At 35.6% G+C, this 27144-nt stretch overlaps 2 protein-coding genes across 6 annotated transcripts; one reads left to right on the forward strand and one right to left on the reverse strand.

Annotated features, from left to right (window-relative positions):
* Nucleotides 1–5842: 5842 nt before the first annotated feature.
* On the forward strand, nt 5843–21839 carry LOC120007625 (LEAF RUST 10 DISEASE-RESISTANCE LOCUS RECEPTOR-LIKE PROTEIN KINASE-like 2.1). The gene is made up of 4 exons (XM_038857980.1): nt 5843–6569; nt 17698–17803; nt 20325–20357; nt 20458–21839. The coding sequence occupies exons 1-4, from the start codon at nt 5946–5948 to the stop codon at nt 21573–21575; spliced, it is 1881 nt and encodes a 626-aa protein (XP_038713908.1). The 5' UTR covers nt 5843–5945; the 3' UTR covers nt 21576–21839.
* LOC120007624 lies at nt 7193–17181 on the reverse strand. Of its 5 annotated transcripts, none has more exons than XM_038857978.1 (10): nt 17045–17181; nt 15598–15773; nt 10989–11059; nt 10249–10734; nt 9857–10131; nt 9532–9744; nt 9264–9356; nt 9068–9184; nt 8547–8955; nt 7193–7456 (listed from the first exon to the last, which is right to left on the reverse strand). In XM_038857978.1, the coding sequence occupies exons 4-10, from the start codon at nt 10703–10705 to the stop codon at nt 7452–7454; spliced, it is 1569 nt and encodes a 522-aa protein (XP_038713906.1). In that variant the 5' UTR covers nt 10706–10734; nt 10989–11059; nt 15598–15773; nt 17045–17181; the 3' UTR covers nt 7193–7451. The 5 variants fall into 5 exon arrangements, with proteins under 5 accessions (XP_038713906.1, XP_038713907.1, XP_038713905.1 ...); XM_038857979.1 differs by having other exon boundaries at nt 10249–10738; XM_038857977.1 differs by lacking the exons at nt 7193–7456; nt 8547–8955; nt 9068–9184; ... (3 more) ...; nt 10249–10734; nt 10989–11059 and adding exons at nt 11205–12078; nt 12169–12256; nt 12332–12634; nt 12717–14157.
* Nucleotides 21840–27144: the final 5305 nt, after the last annotated feature.

Consider the following 27144-nt stretch of genomic DNA (forward strand, 5'->3'; position numbering starts at 1 on the left):
AAAGACATAACATCATCACATCATTAGTAATATTTGTTCCTATATGCATGCATGTATTTTGAAAGGCGTTTCATGATGTGATCCAATGATGATGATCCCAAGAGTGAAACTTTCTGGGTATCATCCGATTGCCACTTTCATGATGCTATCCAGTGATCCTTGGAATATTCCCCCTTCATGTCTTAAGAGCTACATCTTGTTAGTACAAGAAATATACCTGAGTGTGAACTTGGTTGACTCGAGCTCATACTCATGTCACTAGTTTCCCTCCCTCTTCAAGCTTTTTCTCCGGTTCGTCTTCCCCTTTTATTTCCCAGCCCCTCTCATTTTTCACAGAAGGTCTCCCTTCTTCCTAGAATAAATTTGTTGATATGTTTTTTCTCTATCCTATCACCGTTTGTTTTTCCCCTTTTTTGATTTGCTGTTTGATAGTTACCTCCACTTGGCGAACTAAGCTCTCACACCTATGCTTGCCCTATTCTCAAGACATATGTTTTGCAGTCTGTAACCACACTTCTATTAGGAGGCCGCCTGCCTTGGGTTGATGTTCCTGATCGATTGTGTTTTTCAGTTTGACTAGGCTGACCACTTGAGTGGGTTCCCTCTCAAGAAATGGCATGAACTTTACTTTGCTATGAAAGAAAGGAATCAATTGGGTTGATCCCTTATTGGGCCAAAACTAAATTTGGTAGACGATTGGCCAAATACATAACACAGAAGCCGGGCCCATGGATTTCAATGAAGAGTCTTCCTTATCAGTTCCAAATTCTCTTCACGCATCCTGCCTTTCCTAGTCACAGGGAGGAGAAGAGGCACATTTATTGCTCCCAAGCATTTGAACATGAATGACATCGCTTTGATTCTCTGAACCTCATTCATTGCAGGATGGTCTTTAAAAGGTGGGTGCTCTAGCTCATTCATTAAGAACACTCAAAAAATTTAGAAAATTAGAAAGTTTGAAAGATGTGTGAGAATGATTTACCCTCTAATTCCTTTTTTAGAATTGGAGTGGAAAGAGAAAGAACGCGCCCCAACTCTTCAGAAACGTCAATGTTCATTCTCAGCAGATATTGTTAAAGAAAAAAAGCTCCAGCCATATGGCACTATCGAAGATCTCGTATTCTCTCTTGGACGGTGGTCCCTTTCCTCTGACCCGATGGAGCGGCGGTTGTTCTCCCAGTACTTAACCATGGGTGTAGAGTTAACCAGTCAGATTAATCTTTACATGTGCACGGCCCTTGTCTATGGTGAGAAACTCAAATTTCGTCCCATGATTTCTCGTTGAAACAAGGAAAGAATAATTTATTGTTTAATTTGCGAAAGTCTTCTCAATCTCTCCCTTTGAAGTTGGCAATCTTCTTTGATAAAATTGGAAACAAATTATTCCCTTGAATGTGGAAAGATGGCCGACTAAGATTGCATGGTTCTCTTCAAACTTGAATTTCAAAGTTGGCGTTTGAGGCATCATTGATATGCCAATTATATTCATATAATTGTGCATACTTTTACATGAAATCTTGCATTGTTTAAGAGTTATTTCGAATTATATACTGCTTAAAGAATGTTATTTGCACATTTCAGGTTCCGGAGCATAAATGGAAGAAAAGCAGCTTAATGGATAGGAATGAGCAAGAAATTGGACAGTGGAGAATTCCGATCGATCGGACCAAATTCCGATCGATCGGACGCTGATTTAGCTGAATTGGACAATGGAGAATTCCGATCGATCGGATCAAAAACCGATCGATCGGCCAGAGTAATCTCGCGACTTTTGAGGCCTTCAGTTGTCCGAAATTAACCTAAAGTCAAGGGAGACCAGCTCAAAACGACATAGAAGTGTGAGATAAACGACTCTGGGTCGTAGGGGGTATATAAGCTTAGATTCCTAGGGTTTTTAGGGGATTTTGGATCTTTTGAAGCAAAAACCTAGGGTTTTTGGAGAGACCTCTCTACAGCAGCCATTGTTGCAAGCGAAAGGGGGTTAAGGGGTTTTTCATTCTCTTCTCTTTATTCTTGTATTTTAATGACTGCCATTTCTGATTTTGAAGTGTATTCCTTAGTTATGAGGAACTAATCCTCTAACTAAGGATCCTAATGGAACCCTTCTTTGAAGATTAAATGAAATTGGTTTCTTGTTCTTGAATCTCTTTTTATGTTGTTGATTTTCTGTGGATATGCTTATTGCTTTCAAATGCTTGATCACCATTTGAATGATATCTAGTCTAGGTTGAAACCGGAAGGATAAACCTAGGGTTGCAAGAATCCATAGAAGACATAGGTTGTATGAACCATAGGAATATAGGTTCAAGACTTATGCAATCATTAATTGATTTCCATTATGCTTACGGGATTTTTGATATGAAACCGAATGTTAGGAATAACAGGGATTCTATTGAAAATACTTTCAGTGTATCTAGGAATAGAGCATTGGATAATTTGGGAAATCTATTGTCAACAACTAAATTGAGAAATGAGAATTAATGAACCAATGGAGTTTAGTTGGATGAGAAGTGGTGAAATTAGGAACCTTAGTGTTTACTTTGCTTGAAACAAAATTTCTGGTTGGTTGCTTTGCTAATCATTTAAGTGTACTTAGTTCTCTTTCAATTCACTTGTTTAGTATTAGGTAAAAACCAAAGCAACAATTCGCTTACCATTTTAGTGTGCTAATTGCTTATTTTGTCATTAATTTGAAATTGCCAAAACATCCTTGTGGGACGATACTCTATTCACTCTTTATTACTTGTGCGATTTTGTCCGCTTGCGAATATAATCAACAACAATCATCAAGGGCAGAAAATCATATCCCTTTTTATCATTGAAAATTCTTTGATTTTCTCTTGTAAAAAGTTTTCCTTGATTGATATGGAAAGCTTGCATGATCAATGAGAAAAATCGACTCTTGTTGGAAACAAAATCAGTCTTTATCAATATGAAAACTCCTCTTGATATCCTTCTTCATTTTTGGAAATTAATAGCTCTCTCTTCATATGGTGCTTTCTCTTCATATGGTAAGATAATATTCAACCTTAAATGACAAAATCTTCTCTCCATATTCCAATCTTAGCTTCCACGATTCTTGGTCTTGTAATGATAGTGTTGGCATCGCTAGCTTGGTACTAGCCATGGTGCACTTGGAGTGGACACCCAAGATGGGTCAAACCACTCCAAAGAGGGGTTCCCAACTGCCATGGGCAGTTGGTATTTTGAACCCAATGTAAGTGTAACTTTCCAATGGAGTTACAACCCCAAAGAGACCATTTTGTGGTCTTACATCCAAGACGAACGAAATTGCTCTCCCTCCCTCTGAATCTCTGGTATCTCATATTTAGTTTCATGGAAATCAAGGTATGCTTTTATAGTATGTCTTACACCATGAATACTATGATCTTGGCCATGGAAATTCAATTTCCATGATAATGTGCATGTGTTAGAAACTTATTCTTTCCATAATAGAGAAATCGTTGTCAAACATGTAAAGAAACAATCATCTCATATAATTCTCTTCTCCATTTGAAATTCAAACGACTCGGAGACTTTTAATTCCTTGAATCTTGGTTGCCTATAAGGCAAGTGAACTTTCTTTTTTCATCTCCAAAATCATTTCAAATCAAAACCAAAGCAATCACTTGATGCAATCACACGCCTAGTCCATATATGGCAATCTTAACTTCAAATGTTGCTGAATTAATTGATCTCTAATTGAAACTTGATCAACTTCTCTTCAATAAATGTAATTTATCTTCAACATAGTCAACTTGGCACTTTCCATAAATAGGTTGAACTTTCCAATTTTAGAACAACATCTTCCAGTGGATTTAGCAAGGTGTTTATGTGTTTCTTAGCTTGTCCTAGGTCTTCCAAGACCATTCTTGGACAGACAGAAAGACTTAAGAAAATCTGAACCTGAAATAATCTAAAAAATGCTTGCAAGCTCGTTTTAACTTCATACTTTAAACATACATTAGTCACATTCAAATAATCTAAATATTAACATGGAACACATAATCATAAATATATGAATATACATGTAAAGTTTCAGTTCAAGCAAATATCATATGGTTACATAATCAGTCACATAACGTAATTAACTAGAAACACAAAAGTGCAAATCTAGACAGCAATTTGGACAGAAGATTTGAGCTAGAAAATGATGGAATTTTCTAATCATTTCTTCAAAGAAAATGTTCATCATAATGTGAATAAGATCTCTGCCAAATTTCAGCTTAATCTGAGTCCATTTGATATGAAAATGATCGTTGAGTTCTCAACTAGGTTTAAAACACTTTAATGAAAACTGATTTTATGCAAACTTCAAAATGAAACAATCAAATTCATCACATAATGCATTGAATCAAATAGCATGGCATTGTAAAATAATCAAAACTAAAATGTAGAACCTTTGATCCAACAATGATAACAAGAAGGGTACGCACGAAATCTTTTCCTCTTATCATTATGAAATATTATTTTCGTAAGTGTTGTTGGGATCTGATACTGTTAATGTGGAACAGCCCAGTTAGCATATAAAAGATTAAGATTCGCCCTTAGTATCAACTTGAGTTTGTAGTATTCTTTGGTAGTGTTGATATCTTCTTTACTATTTTTATTAGATGGGCTTTCTATAATTAGGAGGTTCGTTATTTTTGGTATCTGTTGTGTGACCAAAATCTCTTCGAGTGTGTTTGGATTGAGGGATTTGGAGGGGAGGGGAGGGGAGGGAAGAGAAGGGAAAGGGAAGGAAGAGAAGGGAAGAGAATGGAAGAGAAAATACATTTCTCTCTCTCATGTTTGGATAGATAAAAAAAAAGAGGAAAGAAAAGTAATTTAATTTACTAGTTTATCCTTATTTTTTATGTTTAAGGGTAAAATAAGTTTTAAACTAATAAGTAACTTAATTAGTAATCTCTTCCCTACAAATGACTCCATTTTGGGAGGAAAGAATTTTAACAAAAATTTAATGAAATCTTCCTCCCAAATCCCCTCAAATCCCTCCCCTCAATTTTTTATAAACTATCCAAACACTGGAATTGGAAGGAAACTCTATTTCCCTTCTCTTCCCTCCTCTCCAAATCCCCCAATCTAAACACACTCATAGTATAAAACCCGTATATGAGATATTATCCCATATGCTACTTTCTTTATGTTCTAAGATCCAAATTCAACCCGCTGGCCCTAATGATAGGTAAATCTCTTGTCAAATTAACTATACTTTCTGCTAAGCAAATATTTATCAGTTTGAGCTTTAGGTAGAAATGATGTTTTTTCTCTCTTTTCTTTTTGTGCTAGGAGTGATGTTTAATACTATGTGTTTGGGAACGAAAAAATTGTAGAGGAACGAAAAGTGCAACCGCTTAGACAAGAATTTATACGATTCGACTAATTATGCCTAATTAAACAAAGCTGCCGATATTTTTCACTATTTAGGAACAGAAGTGCACTACATATTACGCACAGCTCCGAAACCATACACGGTCAATAAATGGGGCTGAAAATACAATAATAAGGCCAAAAAAAATTCTTACTTGAAACTAAGCTTATTTCCAAGTTGGCTGGTTTTGTTGGACTTTTGACAGTGCTTTCCAATGCACGTTTCTTCCATTCCCACAGTGACTGCTAAGAAATTCCCAGTTCCTGACGTATAGGACCAACTACCATATATTCAAGTCAATTTTTTAGTGTTCCTTTTTTTCTCCATATTAAAAATATATTGTCCCAACTCCCAAGTCCTAACGAAAGTTAAGTCTCCGACAGAAACTTGTCAAGATCAAATCAAAGTCATGTTCTTTACCAGTCAAAGACGATAACCGTGTTCCTCTTTTTATTTGCCCCATTATCAAACACTCCAAGGAAAGTCCTTGTTCTTCCTTCTATCTTATGCAGTTGGCTTCCCTCCCCAAGTAAAGTTACTCTCCTTCCATCGCCATACGTGAAACCCAAAAAAGATGACCTTAAGAGACCCAATTCTGCTTCTATTAGCACTCTCTGTATTCTCATTGAACAGAGTAGTTCACGCTTCCACAAAGTGTAACAGAAGATGCGGAAACAATGAAGTCTTTTACCCATTTGGGTTCTCTGATGGTTGTCAAATCCGTCTGAATTGCACAGAAAAAGGAGAAAGAGTTATCAATGGATTCACCGTCCAATCCTTAACCACTGATAGCATCAAAGTCGCCATTGGAGCTCAATGCTACCGTTCACCAAGTATCCTGCACAATCTCTACACCCAAAACTATGCTCCAACGAATAGTAATGCAATTCTACTGCATAGTTGTAGCAGCACAGCTATGCTTTGTGTTTTGCCTTCAATTGATATCAAGACCCGATTCGAGGGGCTTGATTGTGATTCAAACAACAGCAGCAATATCAGTTGTTATTCAGATAGTGGTTCCAGTGGGTTCTTGAATTATGACAGCATGACTCAAATTGGGTGCCAGTACTTGTTATCAGTGATAGCAACACAAGATGTTGATCCTCATTCCTTTAATGACTCCGGCGTGTCTATGGCTCTTCGGGTGGTTGAGCTTGGGTGGTGGCTTGAAGGGAATTGTGATTGTTCTGCTAATGCTTGTATCACTACAAGAAATTTGGGTTTCTGTGACAAATAAAATTGTCACTGAACGTGGAAAACTCGTCAAAAAAAGGTTTCCGTGACGAGCCTGGTGACGACGTACCTCCGTTGCATATACCTCCGTCGCTGAAAGACAAGTGACGACTTAAAATAATGCGTCACAAAAATGTTTTCAATTATGACAACAATAATCTGTCACTAACTCCCTACTTTTAGTGAAAACCTAAGTCGTCGTTAAACGTTTTATGTGTGACGTGTTTATTTGTCACAAATAATTTATAATTGTAACTAAATCAAAAATATATTTATTAGCTAGGTAAGAAAGTTTTTTTTTCTATGACAGTACATGTCATCACATAATAGGTTCAGTGACAACTAATTTGTTGTCACTGGTTATATATTTGTTCCGTGACAAGCTAAGGTCGTCACTATAATTGAAAATAGATTCGAGACACATAAATATTTTGTGACAAAAGTTACGTAACAGAAGATTTTGTGCACTTTCCCTGAATAGTTTTAGTGACAAGTAATTTAGTCACTATTCATTTGTATATAGTCATCCTAATCAATATTTTCTAAAATTGCTCAATAGTATATAAATTAATAATGATCAATCAGTGGTAAATAAACATAAAATATATTTAATAACCAAGTGTACATATATCCATAAGTCATAAACAATAGTAACTACAGTCATAGTTAACCTAATAGCTAGTTAGAACATAAGTAGTATTGTTAAGAAGCTAAAACATATATAGAACAAAAGGCAACTTCCCGAGTATTGTTTAGCAGCTAGAACATATACAAAAAACAACTTCTCATAAGCTTCAAATGTATAGCTGAATCTGTTTTGATTGGAACTCATTAGCTATCTCAATTTTTAACCTGCATAAATTATACAAGACAGCTATTAGAGGAGTGAATTTAAAGAGTATCTACTCGAGAAAGAGCCATCATCCATCAAAGACATAATGTAATTCTTTTCCAAAAATGAACTTATCAATTGCGAAGATAATAAAGTTGAGAACAGGAAGATAATTACTTAAATCTTTTAAACCTGCCACAAAATAACCCAACATTATTCAAGAACACAACCATTCACTTCCAGAGCTCATTAAAAACTTGAAAACCAGCTATGAATCTAATTGAAATACTGGCACAGTACTAAAACAATTATGACTTAAGAGTTACATAGTCTATCCACCATATTAAGGATAAAAATAGTAAATGATAATCAAGGAAATTGCAATTATGCTATTTTAATTTATTGCTAAAATGAAATCCCTTTGAGTGCTTATAAATTTAGGCAACATAAATTACCTAAAATATGAATCGAACATAATGAACTGTGCACTGATAAGAACATAAGCTTTTAACTTGCTATTGCAATCTATAAATGCAACTCAATAAGCATGACTCCCCCAAGAAGACCAAGATAAGCATAGCAAAGCAAGGGCAAATTAAATACAAGGAAGAATTACAACAAAAAAAAAGTTTAAAAAGGAAAATTAAATGGAAGAGCATATCAAATGAGGAATTGATCACATGCGCTGCATGATCAGATCAAAGCAAAACAGGAGGCACAAAAAAAACTTCAATCATTCAAATAACAATGCTCTTCGATCTCCTGGAAAGCAAAACAGGAGGTACAAAAAGAAATCAACAATAGAGCAAATGAGAAATGGATCACATGCACTAATCAGATCAAAGCTAACAAGAGATGCAAATGCTTAAAGTAATGAAAACACAATTGAACACAATAACCCTCCAGAAAAGTATCCACAAACATGATCCTCAACATATCAACACTCAAATTCAGAAAACATGATCCTCAACAAAACTCAATGTCTATATAAAGACAACTCTTCAATCATTCAAATAAAGATATATTTTTATGGCAAGATTCCCCACCATTTTCTTCCAACATTAACCTAAAATCAATTGAAACATAAATGATTTGATTTCAAATACTTACCAGGATTTGTAGGTCTTGTCGGCACTGAAGTGTCTGATTGTGATGAAGAACCTAAAAAGGCAGCCATTCGTGCTTGGAACATAGCATTAAATTGCCTTTGAATTTGCTCCGTAAGATCATTCTTCAGCTCCATTTCCACAGTTTTTCTGATTTCAGCTTTGAGTTCGTTACTGACATCAGCCCGTAAACTTTCAATCATGGATTCCCTAGCCGAGTCAACAGCCCGTTGTACTTCTTCTTGCATGTTTTCGAGATATCTTGTTCTTTTTGTTGGTGGTCTTGTTCCAGCACCTTTACCTCGAAAATAACCGGACTTTTGACCAAGAACTTGCAGCAACATCTCATCATTTGTAAGTTGAGATTCAGGAGGAGTTTCTTCTTGTTGAACGACAAGATCATGAAGTTTTTCCTACACATGAATCACATATTTCATAGTCATTTATAATCATTTCTAAAACTGAGTGTATATATAAATAAATTCACGTGTCATATGTAATATAAAAATAGTTCAATACACGTACATGAACTTCTTTGGAGATCGGATCAGACCACTGTAATTCCCCTTCTTTACTTTTCTTCGTATGTTGTTTAAGCCAAATCTCATCTGGTGGTGGCTTTTTTCCAGAGATCGGATCTCTCTGCCACAACCCAAGTCATTTACAATGTTTACTGGCTAAAATGACTGAAGAAATTAACAGAGAAAAAAATCATAGTTACCATTGACTCCTCAACTTCGGCGAATGATCTTGTACCACAAGTATGTTTCGTCACAAGCTTAGCTCTATTTGCTGTATTTCTTTGGCTAATTTTCTGCAAACAATGATACATATGTGATGCATATATGTGTATTTTTATTGCGTGAAGCATGTTGTGCTGTTGAGACAGTTTTTTTTTAAAATTCCATGACAACTTTACTCCTTTTACTTAAAATATAATAGAAACACACACAAATGAATAGACAAAAGCTATAAAAAATAGATATTACCTGAAACTTCTCTGAGCTGAAGTACTCGATCAAAAGCTTCCAATCTTCACTCTTTACATCACTAGGAACATTTTCCAACCTTTCTTCATCTGTCTGAAACCTTTTATAAGTCTCATGTAATCTGTGCTTCCAAATTCTATACAAGCGTCGCATGGTGTCTATAACAAATGCTTGAAATTTGTATTGCTTGCCTTCAGCCACTATAAACTTCTCCTAATAACAAACATAAAGAAACAGGAAATAAAATCATTGAGATATTTGTATCTCTATAACATTAAAGTAAATATATTTATATAATAAACTTAAAGATGATACAAATTATTACCTTCACTTGGGTCCACATAAGTTCCCCTATGGTGCCTACAATGTCCTCCCACTTGGCATCCATCATTTTTCCCTCTTTCTCCACAAACAAAGGCGCCATGCTTCTAACAATGTAACCACAAAAATTGACAACATCTCTTGAATTTTTTCCAACAGCTCTTTGAATGTCATCAGGCATAACAATTTCTAATTTTCCACCTTTGGTTTTCAAATCTAAATTCAAACATTTATATTTGCCTCGTACAATCTTTTTGATGGCATCATTAGAGGTGGAAGCTGTAAAGATCATTAATCCATTATAGTAATTAGCAGTTTGAGACAAACATATAAGGAGTTCAAAAAGTAATGAATTTGAACAAGCACATAAACAAATCAAGAATATTTGATAATTACCAGCACTACTAGGAGTCAATGACTCAGGTTGTGTTTGGGGAAATAGTGTCTCATCTTGCACTTGAATTTCATCTCTTTGATTTGTCTCATCTTGCACTACTTGATCTCCAGCTCTTTCATTTTCATTTGTGGATAGATCTCTATTATTAATTCTCCTCGGAGACCATCTTACACGTTCACGTCGTGTAACTCTTTGATTTGTCTCATCTTGCACTACTTGATCTCCAGCTCCTTCATTTTCATTTGTGGATACAGCTCTATTATTAATTCTCCTCGGAGACCATCTTACACGTTCACGTCGTGTAACTCTTTGATTTGTCTCATCTTGCACTATTTGTTCTCCAGCTCCTTCATTTTCATTTGTGGATATGTCTCTATTATTAATTTTCCTCGGAGACCATCTTACACGTTCACCTCGTGTAACTCGTACGACACTTGCTCCTCGAGTACGTACCATTATCTACTCCTCAATAGTTAGATGGAAGTCTACCTCAAAAAAAAAAATGTATAAAAACTACACATTAATCTTGTACTTTCTAAATAATGAATATTCACAAGTGGGTTCCTAGTGGGAAACCAAACAATGGTAGAAAACAATTTCCATTTAACATATAAGATGCAAAGTTATACCAAATGGGAAGTCACTAAATCCAATAATCTTCAATCCAATAAAAAAAAGCCTCCTGGATGCAGGAGTTATATAAAATGGAATGGAAAATTGATATTAGGAGAAAACATACTTGATTATCCGCAGAGCAATACCGATATCAGCTAGAGCCAAAGAGGTCGCATCATTCATCCCATCACTTGTCTGTAAATATCAAATATCTTAGGTGAATAAATATCCCAAAAAACTGTTTCTTAAATGTGATGGCTAAAATATAACGTAATTACATAAACCAGAATTTATTCACTAATTTTCACGATATATGACTAGCAAAGTAAATCCAATAACAAACAAAGGGAAACATATTCAGTATTCATTATTTTTCCAAAGTAGCTAGGGAAAATTTGAAATATTACAAAATATAAAGGATAATAGTATTCTTCAAAAATCAGCTTAATAGAAAACTAATTATCAGAGTTCGACTAGTCATCAAACTCAATCTCAAAGTGATCATCGTCTAGTTCATTGTCTACATTGTCATCAATAAACTCCTCTGACCCATCAAAGTCTATATTGACATTAAAAGTCTCAGGCTCAACATCATCCCTTGAAAGGATAGGCATCATGTTTTCATGTTCCATGGGATACATGTTTTGCTCAAAATCTTGTTGTTGGTAAGCATCTTCTTCTTCTTCTTCTTCTTCTGATGAATTTTCAAAATCAGTTGAATTTCCTTCCTTCACAGGTGGCATACTATAAAGATCACGAGGAGTGGTTTTAACAACAACAAGCCATTCATTATCAACATTATCTTCGATGTAAAATACTTGCTCAGCTTGAAAGGCTAGCACAAAAGGCTCACTACTGTTTAAAGACCCATTCACATTGACACTTGTGTAGCCATATTTATCGATCTTATATCCTCTTCCAAGTCGCCCCACATCCCACCAATGACACCTAAAGAGAAACACTTTTCGTCCTCCTACATAAGATAGTTCAAAAACATCTTTTAAAATGCCATAATACTCTTTTTCTGGGGAAGAATCATCTCCTTTCACTAAAACTCCACTATTCTGACTTGTTCTCTCCGTGGCACGATCTTTGGTATGAAATCGAAAACCATTAGTGATGAATGTGGAATATCGATGTGTCGTTCTTAAAGGACCAGTAGCCAAACTAAGGAGCTCATCTGTTGCATGCCCATCTGCATGTAGCTTTGATACCTATTACCATTCAATGCAAGTGAATTAATAGAATTATAGAATTCAGCAAATGTTGTTAGCTACATCTAATGGATAGCAAAAGATATGTACACGATGATAAAACCAGGTGTGAAACTCTTTGTAATGCCTTTCCAATGCATTTCTTCGGCTTAGCATAGAAAATTCAGTTTTATGCTCCCTGAAAATGATCAAATTTCAGTTTTATGCTACCTAAAAATGATCAAATTATAAAGTAGATTGTTCAGGAACTTACTCGATAAAAGGCCACACTTCATCACAATTTTGGAGCACATACATACGAGCTTGATCATATTCTTCAAAACTTAACTCATACAATATGTAAGCTCCTTTAGGACGACCAAATTTTCCAAAAATTGACAAGCCATGATTCGAGATACCACCATCATCGTTTCTTGGTGCCTTATTAAATTTTGTTTCCACACTATTAAGGTACCTAGCACAAAACGTAGAGCATTCATCCAATATGTATCCTTCTGCGATTGATCCTTCTGGACGAGCTTTATTGCGAACATATTTCTTAAGTGTACGTAGATACCTATCCAAAAATGAATACTTTTTTAATCATGATTCAAAGGAAAAAAAAAACATAAGATTTCAAAAAACCATGTATCATTTACCTTTCAATTGGATACATCCATCTATAGTGCACAGGCCCAGCAATTTTAGCCTCTTTTGCCAAATGAATTGGCAAGTGGATCATCACATCAAAAAAGGCTGGTGGAAATATTGTTTCTAACTTGCATAGTGTCCTAGGAATATGCTCTTCGAGTTGGTCTAAATCTTCAAGCCGTAATGACTTTGAACATAAGTTCTTGAAAAAGTTGCTTAACTCAGTCAATGGCCCACACACCTCTTTTGGAAGTAACCCCCTAATAGAAAGTGGAAGTATTCGTTGAAAAAATACATGATGGTCATGACACTTTAAACCATGAATCTTCTTCTCACCAACATTCACACATCTTGATATATTTGACGAGAAACCATCCGGAACTCTTAGATTTGCCAAAAAATTACAAAATTTGATCTTAGCACTTGGAGGTAAGACATAGCACGCTGCAGGCAATATTATCTTATTTCCTTCAACAAGAGGATGAAGAGTTTCTCTGATACCCATGTCTACTAAATCATAACGGCTCTTAATTGTGTCTTTTGTCTTTCCAGCCATGTTCATCAAAGTTCCAAGCACATTATCTGAAACGTTACGTTCAATATGCATAACGTCAAGATTATGACGTAATTGAAGGGTTTTCCAATAAGGAAGTTGAAAGAAAATGCTCTTCTTTTTCCAATTGTAGACATTATCACAGACAGTGCGCTTTCTTTTTTGGCCTTTACCAAATATAACACCTTTAAAGAAACGTAATTGGTCTAATACTCCATCTCCTGTCAACATTTGAGGTGCAATCCGATCCTCAATTTCTCCATTGAATGATGCCATATTACGTCTCCAAGGATGATCAATTGGCAAGAAACGACGGTGGCCCATATAACATAGCTTGCTTCTGATTGAAAGATAGCTAGTGTCTTTATGGCAACATGGACAAGCTAGTTTTCCTTTAGTCACCCATCCAGATAAGTTACCATATGCTGGAAAATCATTAATGGTCCACATTACAGCAGCACGTAACTGGAAATTTTGTTGTGCATATGCATCATATGTATGAACCCCAACCTCCCAAAGCTCCAATAACTCTTTGATCAAAGGCTGTAAGTAGACATCGATGTCATTTTCTGGACATTTACGTCCTGGAATAAGAAGTGTCATCATGAAGTAAGGTTGCTTCATGCATAACCAAGGAGGTAAGTTATATGGAACTAGCACGACTGGCCAAATACTGTATGAAGTGCTCATGTTCCCATAAGGATTGAACCCATCACTTGCTAAACCAAGTCGTACGTTCCTTGGATCCTCTGAAAAAGACTTGTGTTGCTCATCAAATGATTTCCAAGCAATAGAATCTGCTGGATGTCTTAATATCCCATCATCAACACGCCCATGCTCATGCCATCTCATGTCCTTTGCAGTTTTTTTTGACATATATAACTTCTGCAATCTACCTTTAAGTGGAAAATAACGCAAAATCTTATGAGGAATTTTACGTTTACGATTCACTACCTTCCATCTAGATAAACCGCAAATTGGACAACACTGTGCATCTTTATGTTCTTCCCAAAACAGTACACAATCATTCTTACAAGCATCAATTTTTTCATAATCAAGACATAAATCTCGAATGATGGCCCGTGCCTCATAATATGAATTCGGAACCAAAGCATTACTAGGTAGAATCTCTTTGCAAAAGTCTAACACAGCATCTGCTGCATTGCAAGTCAAATTGTGAAGAGTCTTAAGGTTTAGGAATTTCACAATAAAAGATAATTTTGAGACTTTAGAGCTCGGGTAAAGTTCCACAGTAGCATCTTTTAGTAGCTTATAAAACTTGCTAGCCTCATCATTCGGGGTTTCACCAAACATTTCTTCATGAGTTTGAGAAGTATTCACATTTTCAAATGCATATGCATCATGAACTAGCCCAATTAAATCATCAACATCATCCATTTGTACTTCCTCATTCAAATTCTCATCACAATTAAAATTGGAAGCTTTTGTTGAGGCATTTAACTTTTCTCCATGAAGAATCCATGTCATATAATTTTTATTGAATCCATTTCTCAATAAGTGCAGCCTTACTTCAGTTGTAGATTTGAATGCAGTGTTCCTACATTTATTACAAGGACACCTAATTCTTTCATTATCTCCCCCCTGACGAGATACAAAACCAATAAATGCATCAATCCCTTCTCTATACTCAATACTGACTCTATTATCACTTTTTATCCATTCCTTGTTCAACATTGTTCCTCTGTAGTTAAACAATATCAAAAACAAAACATCTATAATTAAATAACAAACTTGAGGGAGCTACATAAACTTATATCGTAATATATTAAAATATTGATACAATACAGTATATCAAGTCTAAAATGTTAAAAAAACGAAGCAACATCTAATAATCAATCAAAAGATTCTCTGTCAACAAGACCATTATTATAGAAGAATGAGGAAGCTAGCCATATCTGAAGTGTGATTTCGTTATGAAAAATTAACATTGATAAGCTATAATTCCACTACCAGTTAGAAAGTATATGAGGCACAAAATTCCATGAAACATGTAATCTATCTAACAATTTCCAGTCACCATTCTTCAGGAAAAAAAAACCACCCAAAAGGCATATTCCGTAATTTGACAAAAAATTTAGCAAAGATTCACAAATGGAGATGAACCAGAGTTCAATCAATAAATCTTAATTTGCTTCCAGCATACATACCAGTAAGCCCTTCATAAAGAAATATATAATAAAAATTAAAAACTAAATCCCAGTATATTAAGCCCTAACATTCAATCAAATGTAACCAAGGAGGTAATCATGTCAAAGCATAAGCAGAACATAGAGCAACAAGAGAGAGAGGATAATGAAGAAGAGGGGATTGCACACCTTAGGGAGAGGATTGCTCCACTTTGTTAGGCGGGAGAGGCACTGAGATACGACGACTTATTTGGGTGGAGAACGGTTTCCACTTGAGCCTTGAGTGATTTTGATATAGGCGCGATTTCGTTACGGGAGATTTCTTTTCTTCAATGGCAGTCGATGTGGTACAATATCAGGCATCCCTACAAGTATCTCAAAAGAAAGAAATTGATCTCATTCCATGAGTTTGTTTCTATGAAAGCTTGCAAGAAACTAACTTCAAAACATCCAGCATTTTCAGGCAACTTCATGTTACAATCTCCAGTAAAAAGTTATGCTACTTTTAAATTCCTGTAACATTCTTAGTTACCAATTCATCTCTCTATCAGCTAGCTAATGTACCCAAACATGTAAGAAAGTTCCTTTCAAGCAATGATAAAAATAATATAATACACCCATTACAAGTTTACAACTAGAAAAAAAAATCCAAAAAACATGAACATTAAAAATATCCTAGATGGGTAATTCCAGAAAATTAGTGAAGGTGTGGCATTTTCGATCATTCTCGGAAATCTCAATTAAACAATCTGGTTCTTCAATAATATATGGAACTGAACATTTCAATTGAACAAGAAATGGGTAAAGAGATACTATTTTTACCATCACAAAAGTAAGCCATTTCATCAACTCGAGTAAAAAAAGTTTAAGCATTTTCACAACAAATAACATGAATTTTTTATTTCGGTAGTTGGAACAGCAGCTATACAATTTAAGTTCAACAGGAACTCCAGGGATTGATTCACCTTCTCAAAACAGAGAAACCTTAACATCTCCTCATACAATCTAGTTTTCTCAAATAGTTGTGTTTAAAGTCTGTAGATAGACCATCTTTGTACAAATACAACACAGACCCAATGACCTGAAATGCCTGACTCACTCCTAAAGAAATATAAATCATCCTAGCAGAACTCTTAAAAAAGAACTGCCAACTCTTTAAACATACCTTCAAGAAAGTTTCTGCGAGCATAAATACTGTGGATGATAGGATATCATATCAATAATTCCTTCGTAATAATGTGGATGATAGGATATCATATCAGTAAAGTAGCCTATTCAAACTATTAGTCCATCATCTACGACATAACTACACAAACTATAACTGTACAAGCCATTGAAAGTAAAATTTCAATATTTCATTCCTACCATGAATAGGATACACTAATGATTGTTCCAGTATAGAGCAACAGATGACAAGGAAGCAAAAAATTGGTCTACACAGGAAAGCTATAAACTAATAATCATTTGCAAATAGAAAATAAATCCACACAATTCCAACGTTCGTAGGTGATACATGATTCCAGAAACTATTCAGATTCAGACTGAAAGAAAACTAAACACCAACAACACGGCATGGAATACATGATTCCAGAAATTAATATGTGAGATTGGGAGTCTCAAGAGAAGGAAGAATTACCATGGTTGAGAGCTCTGTTGCGCCATGAACGAAGACTTAGAAGATGAACGATGGGCGTCTTTCAATGTTAAGCGCGCACAACAAGACTTCGATGTTGGCTCCCTCACTCTATCTGACGAAGGAAGGTGTTTTTGAGGAGTCAGTCTCTCGATCAATTAGGTTACAATACTCTTTTATATTATTTTAATATAATTTTCTAAGTAATTAAATATTTTGTTACAAGAAATTTCATTTTAACCTTGTCACTAATACTTTAATGTGACGACAAAATTTTCATGGTAAGTAAAGGGCAATAAATTGGCGCTTTTATTTCGCGCTATAAATTTCGGCAAATTTTTTGCTAAGAACTTTAGTTACAATAATTTTAATTAGTCACAAAAAATATACCATTAGTGACAAGTTTTCTTGTTGTCACATAGAATCTATCTTTGACTTTTGTCAAATATTTATTTTTTATTTCGATTACAACATTTAGTGACGATTAAGAAAAATGGAGTCACTGAATGGTTTTCTCTAGTGACGACAAAATATTATCGTCACTAAATAAAATTATGAGCGACAACAAAAAACATTTGTCACAAAAACATCCCTTTTGGTGACAATTGTTTTGCTTGTCAGACAGAGCTTGTCACGGAAACCCAAATTTCTTGTAGTGTATTCTATTGAGAACTCCGTCCGGCCGGAGCGGTTATCGGTGCCAGTGCAAGGAAGGATATGAAGGAGATGGGTATCCCGGCAGCACCGGCTGCCGGATTAAAGGTTAGTCATATTATCATTTGGAATGATTATAAGAAACAAGATCTTTTTGGCAATTGAAACAAACAAGTATTATTAACCATATATTTGATACCATGATTAAGATCCTGTTTCAATGATAAAATTAACCAAAAAAATACTAATGTCAATATGGTATTATAAGAGCTAGTTTATGATTAGTTGGTCCAAGAATAGTGAAGTAAAATGGTTCCAAGGAAAGCTAAGTCAAAGGGAGTATTTCATGTGGTCTATGGCATTGATATTAAATTTCACTACTGTGAGTATGCTAATGTAGTTGGAAGTCATTTCAAGACTTTCTTGTTGTAGCTAGCCAATAAAACTGTTGATCATCATGTGGTGGGGCTTCATTTTTTTACTATTGCTTTGCAGCATAATTTAACAACAGAACATCTGTTGGGTGGGGCACTATCTTCTAGTTAGGGTTTGGGGGAACCGGTACATGTTTTACCGGTCACTAATTACCGGTAAAACATGTACCGTACCCTCAACCCTCTAATTAGCTGTTCTGCATATGGTATTTTGAAGTCATTAGACCAAAAACGACATTCTCATCTCCTCCGGTTTCCTTGCAAATGATACAACACTTGGATTATATTTTCTTGTGAGTTTCTCTCTTCTTTCTTTGTTTCATCGCCACAATGAATCACACTTATTAATTCTATTTCACCATCGTCTTTTTCTTCACCACAATCAATCACACTTACTATTTCTATTCTTTCTTTGTTTCACCATCTAATGTTATGGATTAATATTTCCTCTTCTGGCTCAGCTTTACAAACACCCCAATTCCACACTCAAAGACCAAATCACCATAACTCTACCACATTCATTCCAATAATTCCACAAATAACCAATCATCAATACACATAATTAATGACTATGCAATAAGTTTAAGCAACGGGAAATCATGCATTGGATGTTCAAGACGTCCATACAAGTATGTTAAATTGGATTCCTAGATTCACGATGCATGCTTAGCACACAACATACCAAGTATTATGAATGAATATTCCCCCTTAGGCCTTAGCCTAGTCGTTGAACTAGATTCACACTCCGAATAAAGAAAACACAACAATAGCATGCTCATTTGAATATATCAAACACATAACTATCACAAAATTGTAAGAGAGAAATCGATGCTACGATTCTATACGTATACCTTGAGCAATTGAAAGTGACATCCAGCCTTTGGGACTAGAGACTAGGAAACAAACTAGTCACTCATGATATTGATGATAAACATCGAACTTTGTTGATTAATGAGTTTACACCAAAATCAAGAGAAAACACAACGAAAATCTATAGAGAAGTTGAGAGAAAACTTAAACTAGAAAGAGGCTACAATGAATAGTGATAGGAGAAACACCTCGAATTAAGGTTTTTCTCTTTTTCCTACACCTAATATTACATATTTACCCTTGCAAAATCATCTCCCATTGGATACATCTGAAATTTTGCTGAAAAACCCTTCAAAAATTATGTTCTTGGATTGCAGCTATCGAGCAGCTGTCCAGACACCTTAAGCATCTTTTCAGACAAATGTCCCTCTGACTAAATCGCGCTTTCTCTGAGTTGACCATCTGTTAGGACACCTGGTGATGGTGTCCAGACATATATGCCTCTGACTGAATCATTTTCCCTCTAAGTCGACCAGCTATCCGAACGGCTACTGAGGTGTCCAAACACTTCTACTTCTGGCTTGGGTTTTGTGCTGCAGCTACAGGATATTTGACCTTTTTGCCCTCATATAATTGTCGGCATTTCTTCAGCTCCAAAAAGTCTCCAACTTACCCAATTTAACCTTGTTTTCTACGAAACCAACAAGAAACACTCATAAAGGTAAAACTAATTAAAATAAGCATAAGTACACTAAGTGTTTAACAACCAAATTAAAAGCCATTAGAACCTCAATTTAGAGGTCCAATCATTTTCATGTCAGTGACTCAAATTTCGTTATTATAGATTCCGCAAGAGAGTTTCCATCAAGAAGCTGTATATGAGGTAAATCAACCAGCAACCAAACTAATACTGGACAATTTCTTCAAAAATTTTGGACCATTTGCTAGCGTTTCTTCTTTTATTATGAGAAAGACTGGTAATTGCATGACCATTATGCATCATGAGGCATTTTCATTTTTAATTTTTCTGTAGGTTGCCTTCTCAAAGGCTACAAAGTCTTCCTTTGAATGCTATTCTTCACCTTTCTCGTCTCCAAATAGATCTTCCATTGCTTCAAAGTACGAGGAATTTTTTTTATAAGTGAACTATGAAGGCTTGTTCAATTTTTTTTTGTGAATCGCATCTCAACATTCTTGTCAAGCTAAATAATGAAACAATGTAGCTGGCTTGTACATGCCATAACAGACATTTTCTTGTCTTAACCATTAAAATGTGATTTGTGATTATATGATTAGGTCAGGGATATGATTTCTTTTCCAACTCTTTTTCTTGATATCTTGGATGCTCTAGTAATGGCTCATTTTTTTAATCGATTTTGTCATAGATGGATCGAAACGGAAGCTGAAGCTTCGTATAGGTAAGTCATACACTCATGCTCCATAAAGTTTGATTTTCTTTCCTTTCTCCAATTCAATAAGAATCAGGATTGCATAAAATTCTTAATCTTCTTTATACAGGAATTGGTGCCACTTTTTTAGGCAGCATAGGCATTATAAGCACCGTGATACTAATTTGCAGCATTGTTTTCTGCATTAAACGAAAGATGCTATCAAATAAAGATGATCAAGAACTCGAGGCAATTATTAACGATTTTGGTCCTTTACCTCTGAAAAGATATAGTTTCTCATATATAAAGAAGATCACCTGCTCTTTGAAAGACAGACTAGGAGAGGGGGGTTATGGGTGTGTCTACAAAGGAAAACTACTCGACGGTTGTCTTGTTGCAGTTAAGGTTTTGAACAATACAAAAGGGAATGGACAAGATTTTATGAATGAGGTTTTGAGCATTAGCAGAACTTCCCATGTCAACATCGTCACTCTTTTGGGATTCTGTTTAGAAGGAAGCAAGAGAGCCCTCATATACGAATTTGTGTCCAATGGGTCTCTCGAAAAGTTTATATATAACAAGAGTAACACAAATACCAATCACCATTTCTTGGGATGGGAAAGTATGTACCGAATTGCAGTCGAGATTGCTCAAGGGCTCGAGTACTTGCACCGAGGTTGCAAGACCAGGATTCTGCATTTTGACATAAAGCCTCACAACATTCTTTTAGACGAAGACTTTTGTCCGAAGATCTCTGATTTCGGGTTAGCAAAACTTTGCATTAAGAAAGAAAGTATTGTGTCAATCCTTGAGGCTAGAGGCACCATCGGGTATATTGCTCCAGAACTGTTTAGTAGAAATTTTGGAGGAGTTTCACATAAGTCTGATGTTTATAGCTATGGAATGATGATCCTTGAGATGGTTGGAGCGAGAAACAACACAAACATCAAAGGAGAAAATAGCAGTGAGACATATTTTCCACATTGGATCTATAAACGACTTGAGGAAGAAAATTATTTCAGATTGAATGATTGTGCCATGACTGAATTGGAAAATGAAGCTGCAAGGAAGATGGTCTTGGTGGGTCTGTGGTGCATACAAACCGATCCTTCACAGAGGCCTAATATCAGTGAGGTCTTAGATATGTTGAAGGGAAGCATTGACAAGTTCCAAATCCCACCACGACCTTTCGTAGCTTCTCCTGCAAGATCGCTGCTATTAGAGTCTTGTAGCTCGTCAATTTTGTGACAACAAATGTGTACACCTTGTAGAAAAACGAACTCCATATTGTCATGATCAAGCGTGTAGCATTTATCCTTCTTTTTTTTTTTTGTAATGCATGAGGTTATGTCTAATAATTTTTTGAGGAAGGGATAATTAAGCATGTAAACTTTCTTAGCACCTTGTAGTCATTAGTTTTGTAATCGAAACCAAGTTTGTTTGGCGAACATAGCGTCTTCTACACAAGGTTGGTGCTCGGAACTGTGTTTTTTTGGGAGACCTTCACAAAAATATGAATATACTCTTGCGATAAGAGAACTTGGAGCCTCTTGAGAATCCATCAAATCTACTTCAACAACTCCATCAACGCCATCAACTCCATCAAAACTAATTTGTTTAGGTCCATGTCATAAAAAATTTAGAATGTCAGGTAGAATTGGAAGAATTCGTCGTAAGAAATTTAGAATGACAGCCGTGCACGGACCTTTATTACATTGTTTCAACCTTTATTAGACTCTTATTATTTTCATATATATCTAGTTGGCATGATTATAGATATTTATGGATAAATAGTTGTATGGAATTTAAATATTTTCGATTATTAATTATTTGGATTCTGGAGAATAATTTACAAAAAATATGGGGGCAACATTGAAGCATAACTCCTTGTCCACACCTCAATTTGAAGTCCAAGTCAACGAAAGGAAAGGTATACCACAGCCTATCTCTTCGGGTCAGCACCCCACTCAACTATGCACACGCAACAGACCTACTAGTTCCCCTCATCCGTCCTCCAAACGACGTCATTTGCTGCTTCTTCCGATGCCACCTTCCCGAATTGGTGGTAGATGTTCTAGATTTACAAATTAGTTGATGTGCAAATTATATTCATATAATTGTACATCCATTTACATGAAATCTTGCATTGTTTAGAGTCATTTTGGAATTAATTCTGCCTAAAGAGTGTTCAATTGTGTAATTCAGGTGCAAAGGCGAATATGAAAAAAATGAGCAAATTGGAGAGAAAAAAAGCCAAGAAGTGGAGACAGAGAGAAAATCTGATATATCGGTCTGATGGTCCGATCGATCGGACGTCAAGGAAGCTGAATCAGACAGAGGAGAATTCCGATTGATCGGACCTCTGTCCGATGGATCGGTCAGATTCGCGAGACAATTCTGAAGTTTTATAAATGGCACGAACTTGCCCCAAACCAAATGGGTCCCGTTCAAAACGGCACAGACTTATTAGAAGAAACGACTGGATGGTTGTTAGGGGTATAAAAGCTTAGAATTTTAGGGTTTTAGGAACTTTTCACTTTTGGGAGCAAAACAAAGGGTTTTGGGAACTTCCCTACAGGAGCCATTGGCGCAAGCGCAAGGGGGTTAAGGGGTTTTTCCTTCTTTTATTCTTTGATCTTGTATTTAATGTTTGCTATTTTGGATCTTGTGCTGTATTCCTTAGTTATGAGGAACTAATCCGCTAACTAAGGGTACTAATGGAACCCTTCTTTGAAGATTAAATGAAATTGGTTTATTGTTCTTGAATCTCTTTTTATGTTGTTGATTTTCTGTGAATATGCTTATTGCTTTCAAATGCTTGATCACCATTTGAATGATTTCTAGTCTAGGTTGAGACCGGAAGGATTAAACCTAGGGTGCAAGAATCTATAGAAAACATAGGTTGTATGAACCATAGGAATATAGGTTCATGACTATGCAATCAGTAATTGATTTCCATTATGCTTAAGGGATTTTTGATATGAAACCGAATGTTAGGAATAATAGGGATTCTATTGAAAATACTTTCAGTGTATCTAGGAATAGAACATTGGATAGTTCGGGAAATCGATTGTCAACAACTAAATTGAGAAGTGAGAATTAATGAACCAATGGAGTTTAGTCGGATAAGAAGTGGTAACATTAGGAGCCTTAATGTTTACTTTGCTTGAAAACAAAATTTATGGTTTGTTGCTTTGTTAATCACTCAATTTGTCATTTATTTAGTACCCTTTTAAATTACTTGTTTAACATTAGGTAAAACCAAATCAACAATTCGCTTGTCATTTTAGTGTGCTAATTGCTCATATTGTCATTGAGTTGAAATTGCCAAAACATCCTTGTGGGACGATACTCTATTCACTCTTTATTACTTGTGCGATTTTGTCCACTTGCGAATAATTCACATCATTAGTCTAGCCTTGAAGGTGAGGCAATTAGAACTCTGTAATGTTTCTTCTTTAATTATGAGAAAGACTGGTAATGATAGCACCTTTTGCAGATCCTAAAATCTGCAATCAATTTGTTATTGTCGATCGAGGTCTATGACAACCCTGCAAGATCAAAGGTTGACCGTCAAATTTGGACACCGGTGTGGTGTCGGCCGAACAAGCTCCAACGATCAGTCAACGGTGGGAGATATTTAAATGAGAGAAGTGAAAGGCTTTTTGAGATAGAGAGAGAGATAGCAGGTAATTGAGAGAGTAAATGAGGAGGACCCCTCCTCTATTTATTGTGTTCCCAATCACATGGTCAGCACGTGTCTACCGTACGGACGAGCTTCTTTGTTGGACCGTGATTGGGCCTGTGGCCCAATCTGATACTTGCAGGATAACATGGCCCTTGAGATGCCTTTACACCCAATCCAGATATGGGCTTAGGGCTTTGTTAGGATTTGGATCAGATAGGCCACCGGATGCATATCTGGGTCGATCTAACCCGGGCCTACCCTGGACATCTGACCATGTGTTCATATATTTTGGGCCGACGGTTTTTGGCCCATACCTTTCAAACCTAATCAAGAAAGGATCAAGATCTGTAGCAAAGCTCGCTATGGAAGACAGAGAGAGAAGAGAAGAGTAGAGAAGAAGGACGAAATTCTCAATACTTTCGTAACTGCTTTTGTAGAATTCGTAACAAACTATCAATTTATATATATATATATAACTGAGATCCACAAGGCTTCTCCTCAATTCTTGGTGCCACGTGGACACCTCCACAAAAAAGCTTACACATTTGATAGGTATGATAATACCTATTATTTTTGGTAGAAATATCCCCTCTTAAGCTTTCTTTTGATAAATAATGAGTGTATTTATGTGTTGATTTGTATTTTGATAGGTTGATTGCGGTTTGGATGAAAAGCGACGGAAAAAGGGCTGAATTGAAGAAAATGTCCACCGACCTTCGTGTGTTCAAATAGTCATAACTTTCTGTCACATTATTGGAATTGAGCGCAACAAAAGGCATTGGAAACTAGACATCTCAAGCTTTCCGTAGAACCTAAAATCATGCAAATCGGAGGTCATATGGAGAAGTTATGGTCATTTGAATAATATGCCTAGGGGTAACGCGCCTAGGCGCGCGCCTAGGCGCACAAATTGTGCACGCCCAGGATCACTCCTGCACGCCCAGTCCAGAGAGTTGGACTTGAATTTTAAGTTGTGCACGCCTAGGATTGCGCCTAGGCGTGCGCCTAGGCGTGAAAACAACGCGCCTAGGCGTGAAAAGCAATTTTCTGGGGTGTTTTAAGTCGCGATTTGTCCGAGCTGCGGGAGTTTTTGAGACCAAAAACAGATTTCTGGAGAGCGAAAACAGAGGGGGAAGGTGATTCTTGGAGCTAGGAGGAGAGATTCTTCAACTCCACTTGGATCTACTCAACTCATTGGGTTTATTCATGCATTTCTCATCTATTCTCTTGTGTTTTTCTCTCATTATGTGTAACTAAACCTCTTGTGCCAAGGCTAGGATGAAGCCTTGGGTTTGATGACTTTGTTTATGACTTGATTTACATACATATGAGTTGATTTGGGTATAAATCTTGTGTTTCTATGTTTGATTGCAATTTCTTCATGCTTGTGGTGTTTGGCCAACACTTTAGGTTTTTGGATGAAATTGTTTGGAGAATTTGCTTAGACAATAATATGTCAAGTAGATTATGCTTCTTGAAACACTTGATTATGAACGTGTCTCCCTTTAATTAGGTGACAATTTGTATGAATCCTAATCTCCATAGAACTCCATGAATTCCTATATATGTTTAGACCAATAAGATGGCTAGAATGTATTTAGGAATATCCGACCTAGACCAATAAGATGGCTAGTAATCATTTTAGGGAGATTTGGCTTAGGTGCGCTAAAACCGACTTAGGTACGGATTCGTTATGCCCGAATTAGCAAATGTGTGTGTGAATTTGTGTCATTGCAAGTTATTTCCCAAGGGGGATTCCAAAGCCTTGGTGTTTATCTCATTTGCATTAGTTACATCCTTATTCAAAGAAAATACCAAAAATACTTTACTATTTGCTTGTTTTAGTTTAATTACCAAACCAAACAATCTTGAGTTGAATTTTACTTTTGATTGCATTGTCCATATATACATGCAAATATACATTTGGATTAAACATAACACCGTCCCTGTGGATTCGACCCTTGCTTATCATTGTGCTGTAGTCGCCGACTAGTACACTTGCTAGTAAGGTTAATTTAGACCCAACAACATTCTAATTAAACTTGATAAAAAGGAATGATTGACAACTTGAGGATCCACAAGGCTTCTCCTCAATTCTTGGTGCCACGTGGACGCCTCCACAAAAAAACTTACACATTCTAATTAAACTTGATAAAAAGGAATGATTGACAACTTGAGTGATGAGAATTAATTTAAAAAAACAAAATGTAACGGACAAAAGAAAAAATTAAAATATATTGAAAAACTTTAAGACCCATAATGGGGATTTAATGTTTCATGAAAGTGGTTTGATGTTGTTTCAGTTTTACTAAGGTCATGTATTGTTAATTATGAGAGTCTTTTGATATTACTCAATTAATGAAATTCCTTTGTAGTATTTAGTTTGAAAACATTTTGTATGTTTTTGGCATTAATTATCATCATTTTGTGGGGATTTTTGTGTGTTTTTATCATTATTTTTGTGTGTTTTTATCATTTTGTGTGTTTTTGATGTATTTTGTATTTTTTGTAGTATTTAATTGATGTATTGTGTATGTTTAGAGTTTGGTAAGGTTTAGTAATCTGTTTAGATTGCAACATACACAACATGAGAGGTTTTTCTCACGCTATATCAGTATATTGTTCTAATGTGTAAGTAAATTCAGCCCATTTGGTATTGGAACATGTAAGTGGTGACAGGAAAACATAGTAGAATTCAATGAGTTGTTGAAGGTCAAAATGATTATAGATATAAATCTACCAGTTATACATAACATTTCAAAAATATAAATTCAAAAATCTTATTCTAAAAATATTAAGAATCTTATTCTAAAAATATAATTTCAAAAATATTACTTATGCTACATTGTACTTCTCGATATTGAATGTCACTTTGTAGAGAATGTTGTACTAACCATACAATATTGTCTCATAAACATGTTTTGGTGACCTATAACACTTTGTAGATACTAACGACGCAAATAAGAATTGATAAACTCTTAACATGCTTATTTCTTATGAATCAAATTTCTTACACCCTATTAGAAAAAAAAATTTCTTAGCAAACTAAAAAAAAAGTATTGTACATATTTTATCTTCATCTCACAATCATCTCTATTTTCTACAATTAAAACTCTACTCTACTGCTCT

This window comes from Tripterygium wilfordii, chromosome 10, assembly GCF_013401445.1.
Source record: "Tripterygium wilfordii isolate XIE 37 chromosome 10, ASM1340144v1, whole genome shotgun sequence".
NCBI classification, from domain to species: domain Eukaryota; kingdom Viridiplantae; phylum Streptophyta; class Magnoliopsida; order Celastrales; family Celastraceae; genus Tripterygium; species Tripterygium wilfordii.